Source organism: Pelmatolapia mariae, linkage group LG20 (assembly GCF_036321145.2).
Source record: "Pelmatolapia mariae isolate MD_Pm_ZW linkage group LG20, Pm_UMD_F_2, whole genome shotgun sequence".
Classification (NCBI taxonomy): domain Eukaryota; kingdom Metazoa; phylum Chordata; class Actinopteri; order Cichliformes; family Cichlidae; genus Pelmatolapia; species Pelmatolapia mariae.
In genome coordinates, this window is record NC_086244.1 from 21,892,806 (window position 1) to 21,908,663 (window position 15,858).

General features: G+C 38.0%; 1 protein-coding gene across 1 annotated transcript; it reads right to left on the reverse strand.

Annotated features, from left to right (window-relative positions):
* Nucleotides 1-1,301: 1,301 nt before the first annotated feature.
* fmodb (fibromodulin b) lies at nucleotides 1,302-9,471 on the reverse strand. The gene is made up of 3 exons (XM_063465269.1): nucleotides 9,456-9,471; nucleotides 2,413-3,308; nucleotides 1,302-1,453 (listed from the first exon to the last, which is right to left on the reverse strand). The coding sequence occupies exons 2-3, from the start codon at nucleotides 3,299-3,301 to the stop codon at nucleotides 1,302-1,304; spliced, it is 1,041 nt and encodes a 346-aa protein (XP_063321339.1). The 5' UTR covers nucleotides 3,302-3,308; nucleotides 9,456-9,471.
* Nucleotides 9,472-15,858: the final 6,387 nt, after the last annotated feature.

The window sequence follows — 15,858 nt, forward strand, 5'->3', positions numbered from 1 at the left end:
ACTCCATGATGGTCAGGCCAAATGTTTTATTTGTGTTAATAAATACTTTAACGGTTTTCAGAAGAACTGGACAATTCCCCAAAAAGTGAAACATTTGCATGTGGCTTTGAGAGGACCAAATCAGTAAATCATGTCAAAGGATGTGCATGTGCATGTGTGCTGGCCTCTGTTTTGTTTTCAATGAATTTTTGAAGAAAACAGAGAGGGAAAACACAGCTCTTCGACCCATCGTCTGCAGGACCAACTGCAACCTGCAATACAACCTAATCTATAACACACTTAATTTCACATGCTACCGCTTATCAGAGTGCAAACCACCGTTGCATGGCAGTGATCCATTCTTTATCCCAAGACACTGCACCATTACAAAACAAGTAAAGCATTTCTCTAATTCAATTTAGTGCTTTTCTGCAAGGGATTAAAGGCAGCTGTGGAAGATGAAAAGGCAAGTTGTCTTCAACAATAAATATGTGGGAACTGCTTAAGATCAGTTAGAAGAAGTGGAGAGACCTTTTGACAGTCCTCTTTCCCAGTGCGTCTGCTTCTTACCTTCAAATTAGAGGAAACCAAATTAACTTGTTGTCAAAAACTCTGACGAGTTACGTGGCCCAATAAGGTCTTGAAAAGTCACTGTGTGAAATGAAGTAAACAATTAGATAACAGTGAGACATAACAGTCACGGCTCATTTGAAGTAGAATACATATTTAATTAGAGACACACTTAACCAGACAATTTCACATGTTAAATGTGAACAGGGAGAAAATCAAAATTGTTCTATGGACTGAATAACCAGAAGACAAAGTGTAAATGCTTTACTCAGTGTCCATCACTGATTATAATTTTAAAATGTTCACAAAAACATATTGATGATAATTACTGCTGCTTGGCCTGCTGTTTTTTCCACCAGGTACCACATGATGGAGGCACAAATCCAATGACTGGCAGTTTCATATTATTCATATTATATATTATATTCCTGTTATACCTGAGCACTATTATTACTAACCATTTTACCAGACAACTGGAACCAATTAATTAGTTGAGCGGATGTAACTCATTAGACCAGCACTCTTCACTCTTTGTCATCCACATGTCTGCCACCCGGATATGTGATTGTATAACTATGGTATTTCCTTTTGGCTAAGTTTTATCATTTCAGTAATGCTAACAGTTTTCATAACAGGTTAAACAAACATTATTCAATCATGTTTTAATGGAGAGGAGAGTGAGTAATATAAGGTAAATACAATGAAGCATAATAGCATGGCATGTGTTACAGATAGAGACATTTCGGAAACCTCTACACATCAATGAAAGCAACAAGCCGCAAACAGTAGGCGGCTTCAGCAGGAATGTCTTTGGCACTGATCTCATTAGCATCGAGACGGAGCATCTTCAGCCTGGAGAAGTTTGACATGTCAACAGCACTGCAGAAACTGCTCAGGGAGAACTCTGAAAGAGGAAATGGGCGAGAAAATAGGTTACTCTCGTCTTTTGAGATGTGAAGCAAAAAATGATGTCTTGATGATGTCTGTTCACCACAAGTGTTACCAAACCAAGCTCATTGCTACATATACCTATGCATATTAGTCCATGCAAACTCCAAAATGTATGACTGTGTCAGAAGGGGCAGATCTTCTCTAAACTTTTCTTTAAATGGAGTCAGTCAAGAGTTATTTTCCGGAGTTTGCCAAAGAAAAAAAACCCACATTGTTTTCTGTTGAGAGCTCTAGTGTGAGAATATCTGGTGTTTCGTAAAGTTTGTACCATGACTGAGAGAGAGTTCGTGGAAAATCCCTGCTTCAAGGGAATAATTTAAATAACTGGTAAACAGTTTGAAAGTCTTGCTTTTGCTGTCATCTAGTGGTTGAAATTTTCCGATCCCGAACATTACATGCAGACTTTACATCACTCTTATTTAAAGAATGGAAAAAAAATTAAATTTTAGGAAGTTGATATGCCAAATAAACATATTTGTGGATATATACATACAAGCTGGATGACCGTTTGAATGAAGTTGAGTAATATAGCTATGAAGCATACAGGATAACTAGCATGTCTCTTTATCAACCAAGCAATGGGAGATGATTACACCACTGGAGGCATCCTGGAGCATAACAAATTGACTAGCAAACCATATGTGGACAAAGCATAGTCCCTAGATTTCTGTATTATCACTCGCTTTATATGCATGAGTGACATTGTGTGTCTCACTGAGTAAAACCACTAAACTACTGGAGACCTCTGAGTCTTACATAAAGACAGCCTGCAACATTCAGGAAATAAGTTCTGTACTGAGGGTGTATGTAATCACATTACTCTTCTTTGCTTATTTTTAACCTTTTTGTCTTTCTGTGCCCATAAAATATCTCAAAGCATTATCTAATTTAAAGTAATAGAAGTCCTCATACCTTTAATCTTATTGCCTTGCAAGTAAAGGTTCTCCAGGTTCATACTGACAACAGGGATCTTTTCCAGTTTATTGAAGGACAGGTCAAGCTCGACCAATGTGCTGATATTGAAGACACTGGAAGGAAGTCCTTTATCAGTCAGCTTGTTATGAGCCAAGCGGACAAACTGCAGTTTGGGATACATGGTGAGAAAGTCTGCTGGAATGCTTTCTATATTATTAAATTCCAGGTATAGCTGTTGCACCATCACAGGGAGGTTGCCAGGGATTTTCCTTAGCTTGTTTTTCCTGATATCCAGCATTGTCAGAGACTTGAACCCCTTGAACACACCTCCAACGTCTTCTATGTCATTTGCTTGGAGATGAAGGGTGGTGAGGTTGGCCATCCCCTCGAATGAGCTGGAGAGGAGTTTTGATATCTTGTTGTGCCCAAGTCGCAGGTCTGTGATTGAAGTGGGCAAGTTAGGAGGCACATGTGTTAGGTCATTGTGATCCAAGAGGAGCCGATCCAAGTTCTTGAGCTTGCTGAAGACGTTCTTGCCGATTTTGTCTGAGCTGAGCTTGTTGTGAAATAACACAATCCAGACCAGGTTGGTAGCGTTGTCAAACACCCCATCCTGGATGCCTGTGATCTGGTTATGCTGCAGGTAGACATACTTTATATGCGAGGGAACATAGGGAACATGCTGAAGGTTGCGGCTATGACAGTACATGGCTGTGGGGTAGGCTGAGGGGCAGTTACACTCCAGGGGGCAATCCGCATCCTCAGCCTGCAAGCCAGCGTGCCATTGCCGCCTGCGCAGGTGGGACAGCCACTGGATCTGGCTGTAGTGTTGGCCAATACCCAAATCCACTATTCCTATTGTGAGGAGGAGCACCAATGTCCACATGATCACTCTGAAAAACCCAGGAAAAACAGGGAGAAATTATGTAGTTGAAAAGGTAATAGTAAGTCCTAACAACACTGATCGTTGTGGAAATGATTGGCAACTAACACTGACTTACGCTGCTGTATTAACTTCAGACAGATCTCATTCTTTCTGCTCCACTTTTTAAATGTAAGGTAGGTGCAGTATACCTACCAGTTGGCCGATCTGAGACGATGCTTCCTCCCTTGCTCACGCTGCCTGTGTGTTTCTCAGAATAAGTGGAAAATGTTGTCGGTATACAGTAAGTCCCCTCTCTCTGAGGCTGTAGCCCCTGTAGCCCCAGCCACTCTGTCTCATTAGTGCACATATATTTTCCACCATCTACACATCAACATATCACCTCCAGACATGCAAATATCAATACCATGTGTGAACTAGTATGGACATCTGCTTTTTAATAGCCTTGTTTTCCTTTACTGCGTCACGCCTTATCATTAGTACAGCCATGCAGTCTGGCTTGATGTTTACTATTGTGGTGTGGTGGTCATGGAAAAATTGGGGTGGAGGTTATGGTATGGAATTGCACTATTGCTAGCCTTGATAATTAAATTAGTGCCATTATTTCTTGGAAATACTGGAAGAGTTAAGTATAATTTCAAGAACAGTTTTTAAATGGCAGCATGTTTTTGTCTAATATATACTATGCAGTATGTTTCAACAAAGTATGCCAAATCCTGTCATTTTTCTACTATCATCCGCCTTAAACATTTTTATTTCTTTCTCTGCCTACAAGTACTACTTTTCTCAATTACAGTATTCAAGTGGTGAAGAAAGATAACATGTGTTTTTGCTGGCATCTGCAGACAGAAGTGCATCATTATCAGCCAGAGGATAGATTTCAGAATACGCCTTTCCATTCATGTCCTCCTCCAAATTGGATGCAGAGTTTCAGGGATTATGTGTGTGTGTGTCTTTCTCAGTCTTCTTTCTAGGCCCCTCTGAGAAAGTGAGAGACAATGTGCTGATTTAAGATGGAAGTGGTTCAAGACGTAACATACCTTAACCAAACTCTTAGATGTTAGATGAAAGATGAAGGAACCTGAGGATAACAGATGGGAAGCGTTCCAGGAAAGACTTGGAAGACTTTTTCCCTTTTTTCTTAAACAACAAGACGCTCTATCCCTAAAGAACTCGTTTTCTAAACTATCAAACTAAGTAGCTAGATTTTCTAAGACCCAATGATCAAATATCATTCTGCTAAAATTGCAAAATCAATTAAAAATGGCTATGCTTCGTCACAAATCACCTCCAAAGTAGAAATTTGGTGGAAGAAATTAAAATCTTTCCAGTAGAACCATGTCCGTGTGAAAACTTTGGCCTTGATCAATCATTGTCACACAAAGTCCAGATTTCACTTTAATCTTCTTTATACAACCCAGATTTTTAGATAGTATGAGATAAACAGCTTTGTTTTTTCTGTGTGCATCTTTGAGTACACCACAAAGAAAGTTTGAATTAAAACAGGATTTGAATAAAAACCGAAGGTATTTTCTTATAATGTGAACGTCGTGTTTAATCCAAAACATCTGAATCAGTGTTAACCATGGCTTACACTCATGAGTACATCACACCACACAATAAATGTTCAGCAGACCCATTCTCTGCTTCGTGACCTGACAACAACAGGTAAATATGATATTTCTTATTGTAAATTAATTTCAGTACTGAATACAAATAGTAGGAAGTAAGCATGCTTATTTGAAAATTTCTGAATGAGAATTCTTAAAAGAGATAGAGAAAGAAAGAGTAGGCGAAGACCGCAGAACAGTGTTTTTAATTTTCAAGTAGACATATGGACACAGTAATTTTTATACTGAGGGCAGTAAACTGTTGAATGTGGGGGAAGTTCATGTCATTAAGTTTAACCCTAACATAAAATGCTATGGTTCTAACATGAGCATGCTACCATTCCAAACAGTTTAGAGATGCAAGTTGGTTAGCCACCATAACAGTGACTTTGCAGCTATTTTGTTAAATCATGACCAGTGGTGCAGTGGTTGGCATTGTTGCCTACAGCAAGATAGTTCTAGGTCTGCCTGGCTGGGGCCTTTTGCACCCACAAACTCCAAACTCCACACATCTCCATAATAATAGTACAAACTCCAAAAATGTGGACTTTTCCATCCCTGGATGCGTGAAGCCCGGAAAGCTTGCTAGCAAAGGTTCCACTCTACATCAGTGAAGTTCTGGTAGTGTATTTCTCTGCAAGTTTAATCTTATAATGGTGATTAAAACAATCCTTAAACTAAGGTTTGCAAAACACCCAATCTCCTCTCCACAAACTAAGAATAGGGCTTTACATCTGACTTTAATAAATAAATACTTTTAAGTGTTATGTCTAATTTAAAAACTTTTTTAATCTTTCAGGTCTTTCAGTTTCAATGTATTTACAGTGAAAACTCCATTCACAGTGCTTATATAAATTCAAAAATAAATGTATAAAATCTGCATTTGACTTCAGAATATAAACAACAAGTTTTTTTGTGATTTCCCACAAAACTGCAAAAATAAAACAGTAAACTATTCTCTGATGGGAAGCTGATCAAACTGGCTGAAAATTTGAACCTTATTTCTCAATGACATAACAAGGGTAATCAGAGGCAACCAACAGGCAGGAAGTGGCCCAGGGGCCATTCAGTGCTGTGTCTAATTTAAGTCCTACCTTCAATATAAACAGAACATAGCATGGACGTCATGGACATCCTTAAGAAAAACTAGGACAGAGCAAAGTTATAATTGCTTTGTCTTTTTATTGGCTCCAGTATTAGTTTTACTTTTTTTTAAATCATTTTAATGTGAATAATATTTTTGTAAAGAGCTAAATATAAGAAGTTCTGTATAGATATTAATGTTGTCTGAGGTTAATTGGATTGGTACATTTGGCCAAATTAATGAGAACTAAAGCACTTTTTCTCTATATTATTTTTGTTAGTGCACAATATTGTTTAAGTTGTCTTTTTTAATAATTTATTTTAGTTACCCATGGTTTAATTCTTTTACAAGTTGCTTTACTTTAGTTTTTGTTAAATGCAATAGCCTGGGGCAGGGGCATGTTTCCCACTGTGTTGCATTTCCTCTTCTTTTAACAACACTCTTAACAACGCTGTTGGGAACTGAGGAGAGCCACTGCTGTAGTTTCAAAAACATTCTTTGCTTGATATAAGATTCAGCTGCTCAAAAGTTTAAGGCCTACTATGTCATATTACTCATTTCATCATGCACCGAGTGTTTTCAGTGAGTGAGAAGTCTGGGTTGCAGGCATGTAAGCTAAGCACCTGGAGTCTTTTACAATGGAGCCATGCTGTTGTAGTACGTGCAGAATGTGGTTTGGCATCGTGTTCCTGAAATAAGCGCAGTCTTCCCTGAAAAATATGTCAGAATACCATCACAGATGTTTGCTTTTGAACTATCCAATATAACAATCATTCCCTCTCATCTTTACCCTGCATAGTGCTGTATCCATGATTTTAAAAAAATACAAAAAATCAAATTTTAATTGGTCAAACCACAGGACCGTTTTCTACTTTGCCTCATTCCATCATAAATGAGCTTGGGCCCAGAGAAGGCGCCAACATTTCTGGATCTTGTTTATATATTTTTTTTCTTTGCTTGGTAGAATTTTAACTTGCATTTGTGGATACTGCCACAAACTATATTTACTGGCAAAGCTTTTCAGAAGTTTATTGTGTCTGTTTTTAATGCAGAGTTCTTTCTCCTGAGGGCCTGTAGATCACGTCCATTCACAACTGGGTTTTGGCCAGGCCATATTTTGTAACAAAGTTAGTTTAAAAAGTAAAGAATTCGTGGAATTCGCTAAGAGAAATACTATTTTAAAATTGCCTAATTATTGGCCTTTGGAGTCTTTCATAAAGCTGGGAAACCCTCCCATGTTGACATGTGAAATGCTCAAAAACACTTTCTTCTCTCCCATCATATGACTGACTTATTTCAATTAACCTAATTAGTTCCACAAGGTGTGACCTTTGAGTAATGTATTTACTGCACATTAGTGCAGTAAACAAATTAACATTATGGGGAAAATCATTCACAAGTGGATACCATTACTAAAAATCAACTTTTGAATTTACTCAGAAGTTTGTTTGTTTGTTTGTTTGTTTTTGTAATATATAATTTGGTAACTGGGTATGTGGTACAATATTAAGTAATACTATTTCATTTTTACATTCCTCACTGTTTACCAAATTCTCACGTATGCCCCTCCGAATTCTTGTTGTTTGTGGTGGCTCAGGATTTAGAGCAGGATGTCAACTGTTCATTGTGTCAGTGGCAAAATCCCCCAGCTCCTGCATCCAAGTGTCCTTGTGCAAGACACACCTCAAATATCCATCTGGGTTTATGTGTGCGCAAGACTTTAAAATATTTCTGTGGATGCAATTTGCAGTGTAAAAAGCACAGTAGAATAAAACAGGACTAAATAAATTGTAGACTATTTATGGACAGCGCAGAACACAGAACATCTGGATAAAAAATTAAATTTACAAGTTCCCACAGTAGATCAGCTGACACTAGTGACATCACAGGTGGGAGTCTTCTTAGGGTTTAGAGTTAAATAACTAACCTCATTAACTTGATTCACCAATATAATGTCTCTTACCCAATTTCTGGGATCCATCAATTGAATAAGTGATTAAAAAAAAATTAGGTTTGTGCAAGCATGAAAGAGCTGAGTGAAGAGTAAACGAGCCTTCATGCATCACATACATGACATTCTTTCAATCACACAGGAATAAATTGACACCAGATGCAAACCTAGTTGTACGCACACAGATATCAAAGGAGTACAAGAGGAATTCCTCAATGTGCAGTGCACTGTGCAGCTGCACCTGTGAGTGGCCACTGGAGCAACCAATAACATATATGTCAATGCAATTACCTTGATTTACTTTACTACAGTTTAAAGCATTAAAAATCAAAATTCAAAAGGAAAGTATTTTTCCCTGCAAATTTTGGTGCTTTTATCCACTGTTGGATATTTTTTAAGCTCTCTGTTGCGCTAACAACTTTTCCACTCCTCACCTTACCAAATTCTTTCAATTGTGTTCTGGCATCAAATTCAAAATGAGAATTTTTACTTTCAATAGTTAAAAATTTTAAATTTAAATAGGCCTTAGTCTCATTAATTGACATAAATAATGTTTTTATTTACATTTTACAAGACAAAAAATTTAATATAAAATACTACAAGTAAGCTGGAAGCCACTGACTTTAATACACAACATGAAAAAAAACCTCAGAGGAAAACAGAAATGAATTTATAGCAAAAAAGAGAGTGTATAATAGTGATGTCAAGCATTTCCTACCATATTCCAGCACTGTTATCTTTATCTAAAGGTTTACTGTTGTTTACCTTCATCTACTACTTCCAATTTCTGCTATGGAGAAAAATAATCTAGAAACTTGAACAGCTTAGTTAGTACCAAATCATTAGCAGTTATTATTTTCCCATAATCAGAGAAAGCGAGCATGATTAAAGCTATATACTGTACCACCGCTAGGAAACAAAAAAATCCTTACAGTAAAAAACATTTTTTCTAGAACAGCTAATAATTTCATATATATAGAACATACAGTAATGTTACATAGTAAAAGGATGAATAATAATAAAGCTTAATGGATTTTTACCACAAAGCGCAGCTAATTTCGAGTTTCATCGTTTCAAAGACAAAATAATAATGTTGTTACAAAAGAACGAACGTTTATATTAAACTATTAGACTATAGACTCATACTATAATTTACCTTCCTTAGAGTTAATGAAAACATTTGTTTCTAATACATGTTATTTAGGTAATGGTTGAAAAAATTATTCAGCCTGGATGCTACATGGCTGTGTATTTAGTTTTTATTCTTCTCTTTAATAGTATTAGGACTGGTTGAGTCTTAATTCGTTTCAATCTTTCACTCACTTCTTGCTGGAGTACCATCATTCACTTTCAAATGCAACCAGTTAAAATAGTACACACCATGCATGAATTCAGATTTCATTGTTAAGTGTTTGGAAATGATTTTCCTAAATAAAAAGCAATAAATGTACTGGAAAACATCAGCATTAAAGATGTAGTACTAAATATATACACATGAGTGCCAACACTTACCTTTACCTTCACCCAGGCATCCTGCTCCTAGACCTGAACTAGTCTGAACATGCGTTTGAGGGACCTCCACTGACTCCTGCAGGAAACAAAATATTGAATAACTGTTCTCCAGATCTCAAAGACATCTTTTTAAAGCAGCAGTGACATAAACAGATTCAGGCTTACATTAATCCAGGGATGGTTTATGGACTCATTGATGCTAATTGTCTGGGTGGGCTCAGTTTTCATATGGATGCAACAAGAAATAATCATCATTCAGTGTCCACATGTGTCTCCAACATCGTGCGCCATGTCTGTTTAAGACACAGAGCAACTGCAAATGCGTGTCAGTTTTAGCTTCTACATATTATCGATCGAGGTGAACATCAATATTGTCATATGAGTATGATCTGCATTGCTTTACTTGGTTTTTTTGTTTGTTTGTTTTTTAAACTGAGGCTACAGAACGGATCATGTGTTTGCACTGGAAAAAGGAAGAAGAAAAAAATTAAATCAAGTAAGTAATTCACTGAAGTACGAACTACTCGTTTAAATTTCCAGTCTGCCTTCTTCTCACATTGCTCAGGCACATCAGAGTACTCATATTGCTTATTACAGATCCATCTTTGCATTCCTGTGGCAAAAAAGGGAAACGCGTGTCTGTAAGAAGACAGGGAAAAAAATCCCTGATGACAAGATGGATCTTATTAGAAGCATCCAGAAAAGCTGCAATGCAAAGGCACGTTACTCCATAATAGCAACAATAAAATCACTAAAAATACACAAAGTGACACCCAGACCCCATATTTCACAGGAAATGTTGTACTCCACTGTACCAAGAAGGTCTGTAGCCAGCACACACAGTTTTAATTGGACTATTACTTGGCTTGTGCTTGACATTTAATGACTGCAGCAGGAGGTCATTAAAGCAGCATATGAGGGATTTGAAGAAGTTACAAAATGTAATCTCTAATAACCACAGCAAACCCTCTACAGACTGTTAAAGCCCTTCAGCAAAAACAGTTGACAAGTCTAGCTCAAGTTTTGGGGTTTCGTTAAAAAACAAATTCAAAGTGGGGATTATTTACAAGTCATGCTGTGTCAAGAAAGTAGAAGCAGCTTGTTTAATGTCATTTCACAAAACAATGCCTTGCAGCCACAAATATGTGTATAAGTGAGAATATCCTGGCTGTTTTTGCTTACACGTTACTATGACTAATATCAAAAGGTCTAATCTCTGAGGAAGTCACTCGATTTATTGTGACATTTATCAAAACAGAAGTACATGTTCACAGATGTAATCAGCCCACAGAGATTACTCAGGAGTGCCGACTAGATGCGTCACGGTTGGTAAAAATGTTTGATATAAGCCACACATTTGACGCTGAATCTAAATCCATTTGTCCGAATGGAAAGATCCTTCAGCTCTTGTAACCATTTTCAAAATTACATGTACTTTAGTCTTACTCTCAATACGAGGTGTAAAAGATGACGCTGCCAGTAAAATGAAAAACAGCTTGACGAGGACATCTGGTCTTTTGGAGGCCTACAGCAGGTTTTTTTGGTGGTTGAAAGAGGAAGAAACCGCAATCACGCATCTGGGTGACAGAATTCAGATAATGAGAAATAATTTAAACATACACTGCTCAATTTTTCCTAAACAAGATGCCTTTTATAAAATCATACTTTTGATGTGCTTCCATACAACAGCGGGAAATAAAGAATTGGCACACAAAAAATCATACATGCAAAACATTCGGCGAAAAACTTTTGTTTGTTTGACACTAAAGGGTCTGCAATCCGTCTTCTTCAGCGACCATTCACTGTATGTAAACTTACGCTGAGGCTACATATGCAAACAATTGAGTGTTCATTAAATGCAGATGTCTGGAAGACTTTACTTTCATAACCCTCTTCCATGTTTTTTGATTATATTACCTAACCTTAACTGAGACTTTGACATGCACAGTATAATAAATTATCATTTAAACAGCACAGCAATTCAATTAATTGTTTTTTAATTTAATAATAATGATTTAATATTGAAAGTTTTTCTCAACAGAAAAAAGAACTGTAGTTAGAGTCCATTCATAACAAAGGTCCTTACATATACAGCCCCATTCTGGGCCCTTGCACATCAGTGATTTCACTAAGGACATCAAACAGAGAGAAAACACTGTATTAAATTTCTGTGACAAATTGATCAGACAGTGTTGATGACGATCAGCAGTGAAGAGAGACATGTTTCCAGCTTTCTGTCTCTAGCAGAAGATCCAGCAATGTCTAATAGCTCACTAGTATAAAATAGGAGGGGAGCTATCAACAGTTGCCTGGTTATTGCACTGATTTTTTTTTTCACATTTGTTGACTGCAGTAATTACAGTGACTAGCTGGTTGCCCAGAGGTTGAGTACTTTTGTGGTGATTTCACAGATGTCCTGGTGGGACACAACAATGACGGTCTGGCTCACACTGACTACAGTCATCCTCAAATTTACAAATACTTGCCATCTAATTTTTAAATGCAAACAGATTGCCAAGACATTGCAATCAGTCTGCGCTGCCGACATCTCGGGCCTCACTGAGAGAAATTAAAAAGGAACATGGATTAATACAGAAATATTAAAATTAAACATCAGATTCAGGAGACTTTAATGAAAAAAAAAAACCTAATGTAACTCATTTCACGGTGCCCTGTTGAGTTGAAAACTTTTTACACAGTGCGAATTGCAAACTAGACAAAAAAGGATGGGCTTTCTCTAAGTAAATAATCAGATGGTTGGTTTTTTTTACCACACAAGTGGCTATTACATTACAACCACAGGGAGAACATACAAACTGAACACAGCTAGGCCCCAGACAGGATTCAAACCCTGGACCTTCTTGCTGTGCAGCAACGGTGCTAACCACAACACCACCATGGTATCTTTTGGTTGATTAAGAAGATTCAGATTTCAGCTATGATGATTTTTTACGGCATGTGTGTCAGAACATGCCGCAATTTACTGATATGCTTCCTATAATAAAGGTCACCCAGGTCTTGGGTGTTTGCATAGAAGAAGCACCTGAAAGGGGGTTTTCAGTGCACCACCAGCTCTTTGCAACCGCCAAAGGTCAGCGAATACACACTTTTCTCTAGCAACTACTGATTACCAGAGGATTACTGACCACACGCTAGGCCTGTGCAACTGGGAAAAATTAGTCTCAAATGTGAATGGGATGGCTGTGTACCGTGGGCATAAGCTTTAAATTATGCTTCCTTTTCACTGTTAACCTTCTGGCAAGTCTTCCTAAGCTAACAGGGAGGGGGCAGGGGATCGTGTTACCTGCTCTTGGGTCCGGGGAAACTATTGCATTCAGTGATTTTTTTGTCCACAGTGCAGAGCTGTGGCATAAGAATAATAATAGCTAAACATCTCTGAGACGTAATATTAAATGATCCAAGAAATCTGCTAGCATCACAATAACAGTATAGTGTGACAACAGGGTATGACATCATATTCTGATAACAGGAAGTGACACAACTGTGTCATATGTCAGAATTCTAAATCACAGACACAGCATCCATTAAAATGCTTCATCCAACAGGCCACATTCCTAAGATATTAAATTATTACTGAAATTTTAAAAAATAAAATAAAATAAATTAAAAAGCAGTAACAGCAGCGCATACTTTTACGTGTTTGTTTTCTCTTTGGCTGGGTGGGTGATGATAAGATTATGGCTAATAATATAAACAGAGGGACATTTTTCTGGCTGATTCAATCTCAAATCAAACTAATGAAACTGAGCCGTTATCGATTCCACCTGTGTTCTCCGTACTTTTAAAGTAGGGAATTTATAGTCAAAATGTCTATAAATCAAAAACTCCAATAGCTGGAAAACATTCCACATTTGCAACACAGTCAGGATCATAAAATGACATCACAACATCAATCTTATCACGTTCAGCTTTCTTTTAAAACATGAGGTGACCACAGATATTAGGTATTCACCATTCCTATTATATTGTACAAAGCTCTCTTTCTCTTCTTTTTATCACTTTCTGCCCCAAAGTGTTCTGGAAAGTTCAGTATTTATCTCCACTTGTGTGCACAGAAAGCATCTGGGTTCAGCACCACATGGATCAGCTGATAAAAGCCACAACTCCCAGCATAAAGCTTCAGCCAGTGAAAGGTAAACAGTAATGAAGTAAAACCTACTTCTGTTTACATATGCAATCGCTGTTCAAGACCAAACATTAATTATTTCGCTTAATTGCATGTCTGTTTATTTAAGAAACACACTACTGAAACACAATGATGAGAAATCTCCTGCCCTGGTATATTATATCATAAACATCCAAGATGGTTAAAATATGGGGAAATTGCTATATCCTCCAGTTGAACACCAACTCCCAGCCCACTGGACTGCCCCCCAGCCTATAAAACAGTAACAGATATTGAAAATTATGCCATTTAAATACAGTTAAGTCCAGAAGTAATCAGACAATTAAATTTGTTTTGTAAATTTGCTTTTGCACACCACCACAGTAGATTTTAAATCAAACAATCAAGGTGTGATTGAAGTACAGACTTTCAGCTTTAATTCGGCAGGTTTAACAAAAGTACTGCATTAACTGCTTAGTTTTATATAGTCCTCCATTTTCAGGGGCTCACAAGTAATTGGACAACTCACTGAAAAGTTGTATTTTGGCCAAGTGAGCCCATTCCCTTTTTAATACAAGAGATTTTGAACTGATTTCAAGTGTTACATCTGCATTTTGTGCCTTTCGTGCCTTTCATCAACTGCCAACCTGAAGTCCAAGAAGATGATAATGCAGTTGAATAGGGCCATAATTAGGCCATCAGAGAAAAAACTAAAACTTTAGGTTTGCCCAAATCAACAGTCTTCTGTGCAGAGGCCAGTTCAGCAACACCAAAGAGCCTGGAAAACCATAGAAGACACTTAAAGAGGATAATCACAGAATTATGTCACCTGATCTCAACCCAGTAAAGCATGTTTTCAGTTACTTGAGCTAAAACTGAAGACAGAAACACCCACAAACGGACAGGAGCTGAAACTTGCTATAATAAAAGCTTTAAATCACCTAAAATTGTGTTAATTTTTGTAATTACTTTACTTACCATCTGCTAGCTAGTGGCCTGGTCAAAACACAGAGAGCTGCACTCTAAAAGATCTTTAAATATAGTAAACATACCTTGTGTGCCACAGACTGCTCCCAAACACGAGGGTGCAAATAATACCTCTAAAACACTTAAGTTGGCTTTATTAAACGTTAGATCTTTAGCTGGGAAAACAAATGATTTAATCACTGAGCACAGCCTTGATTTTATGTTTCTAACTGAAACTTGGTTGGACCAAAGTAACAGTGGAGCTGTTCTCATCGAGACAACCCCTCCTAACTACAGTTTTATCAGTGAGGCCAGGGTGAGCAGGAGAGGAGGAGGGGTTGCTGTCTTATTTAATGAATCATTTCAATGTAAGCAGCTATCTCCTGGAAGTTTTCAGTCTTTTGAATATGTGGCTTTACAGCTGAAGGCCCCATCCAAAGTTGTGTTTCTTTTTTTTTTTCTTTTTTTTTTTTTTTAAACCTGTCCCGTTTGGTTCTTTTGCCATCAGAATTATTGTCTACAAGGGACAGGGGAAAAGAAAAGGGAGAAAGAAAGAGGGGGGAAAAAACAAAACAAAACAAAACAAAAAAAAAACAGCGGAGAAGAGGGACGGGGATAAAGGGCAAAAAACAAAAACCAACAAAATAAGCAGACAAAAAATACATATATCGATCACCTGGATCACCTGTTGGGAAAGAAAAAAGAAAACAAGCAGAAGAAAACGAGAGTAATAGAATAAACAACATCACAATGATATATGGGAATATAACACTAAATACTTAATATTAAACATTATTGTGCAGCACGTAAGATCAACAGCGCACAGTGTGCTTTGAGGTAGGAGCCAAAATGGGTGTAGTTTGTGTGTGTGATCACCTGTGTGTACACCTGTGAGCATGAGCGCGCTTGTATTTAAAAGGTTCCTTAATGTAATGATCTGCTAGAGGGTGTGGGGGGCCACAGTCCCATCCTCCAGGGCATGAAGCAGGTATGGAGGAGATCAAAACTCCAGACATCCAGAGGCCCCCAGAACACAAGAGACCAAGGAAGACCAACAGAGGGGCAGCCGCGCCACTGTCCCAGAAAGAGCTGAGGAGAGTCCCAGATGAGGGATCACTCAGCAGCCGCGGAGCAGAAGCCAGGGGGGGTTGCAGTGACGTGCCCGTGAGCTCCGCCGGCAGCCAGCTGTGCCTGAGTGACCGAGCCCCAGGCCGAGAGGCCGAGGGCACCCCACCCCCGAAGTGGCCCGAGCGAGCCCCAGGTTCCAGGCCCGGATAAGCAGCCACCAAGGAGTGAGCCGGTGTGTACCCG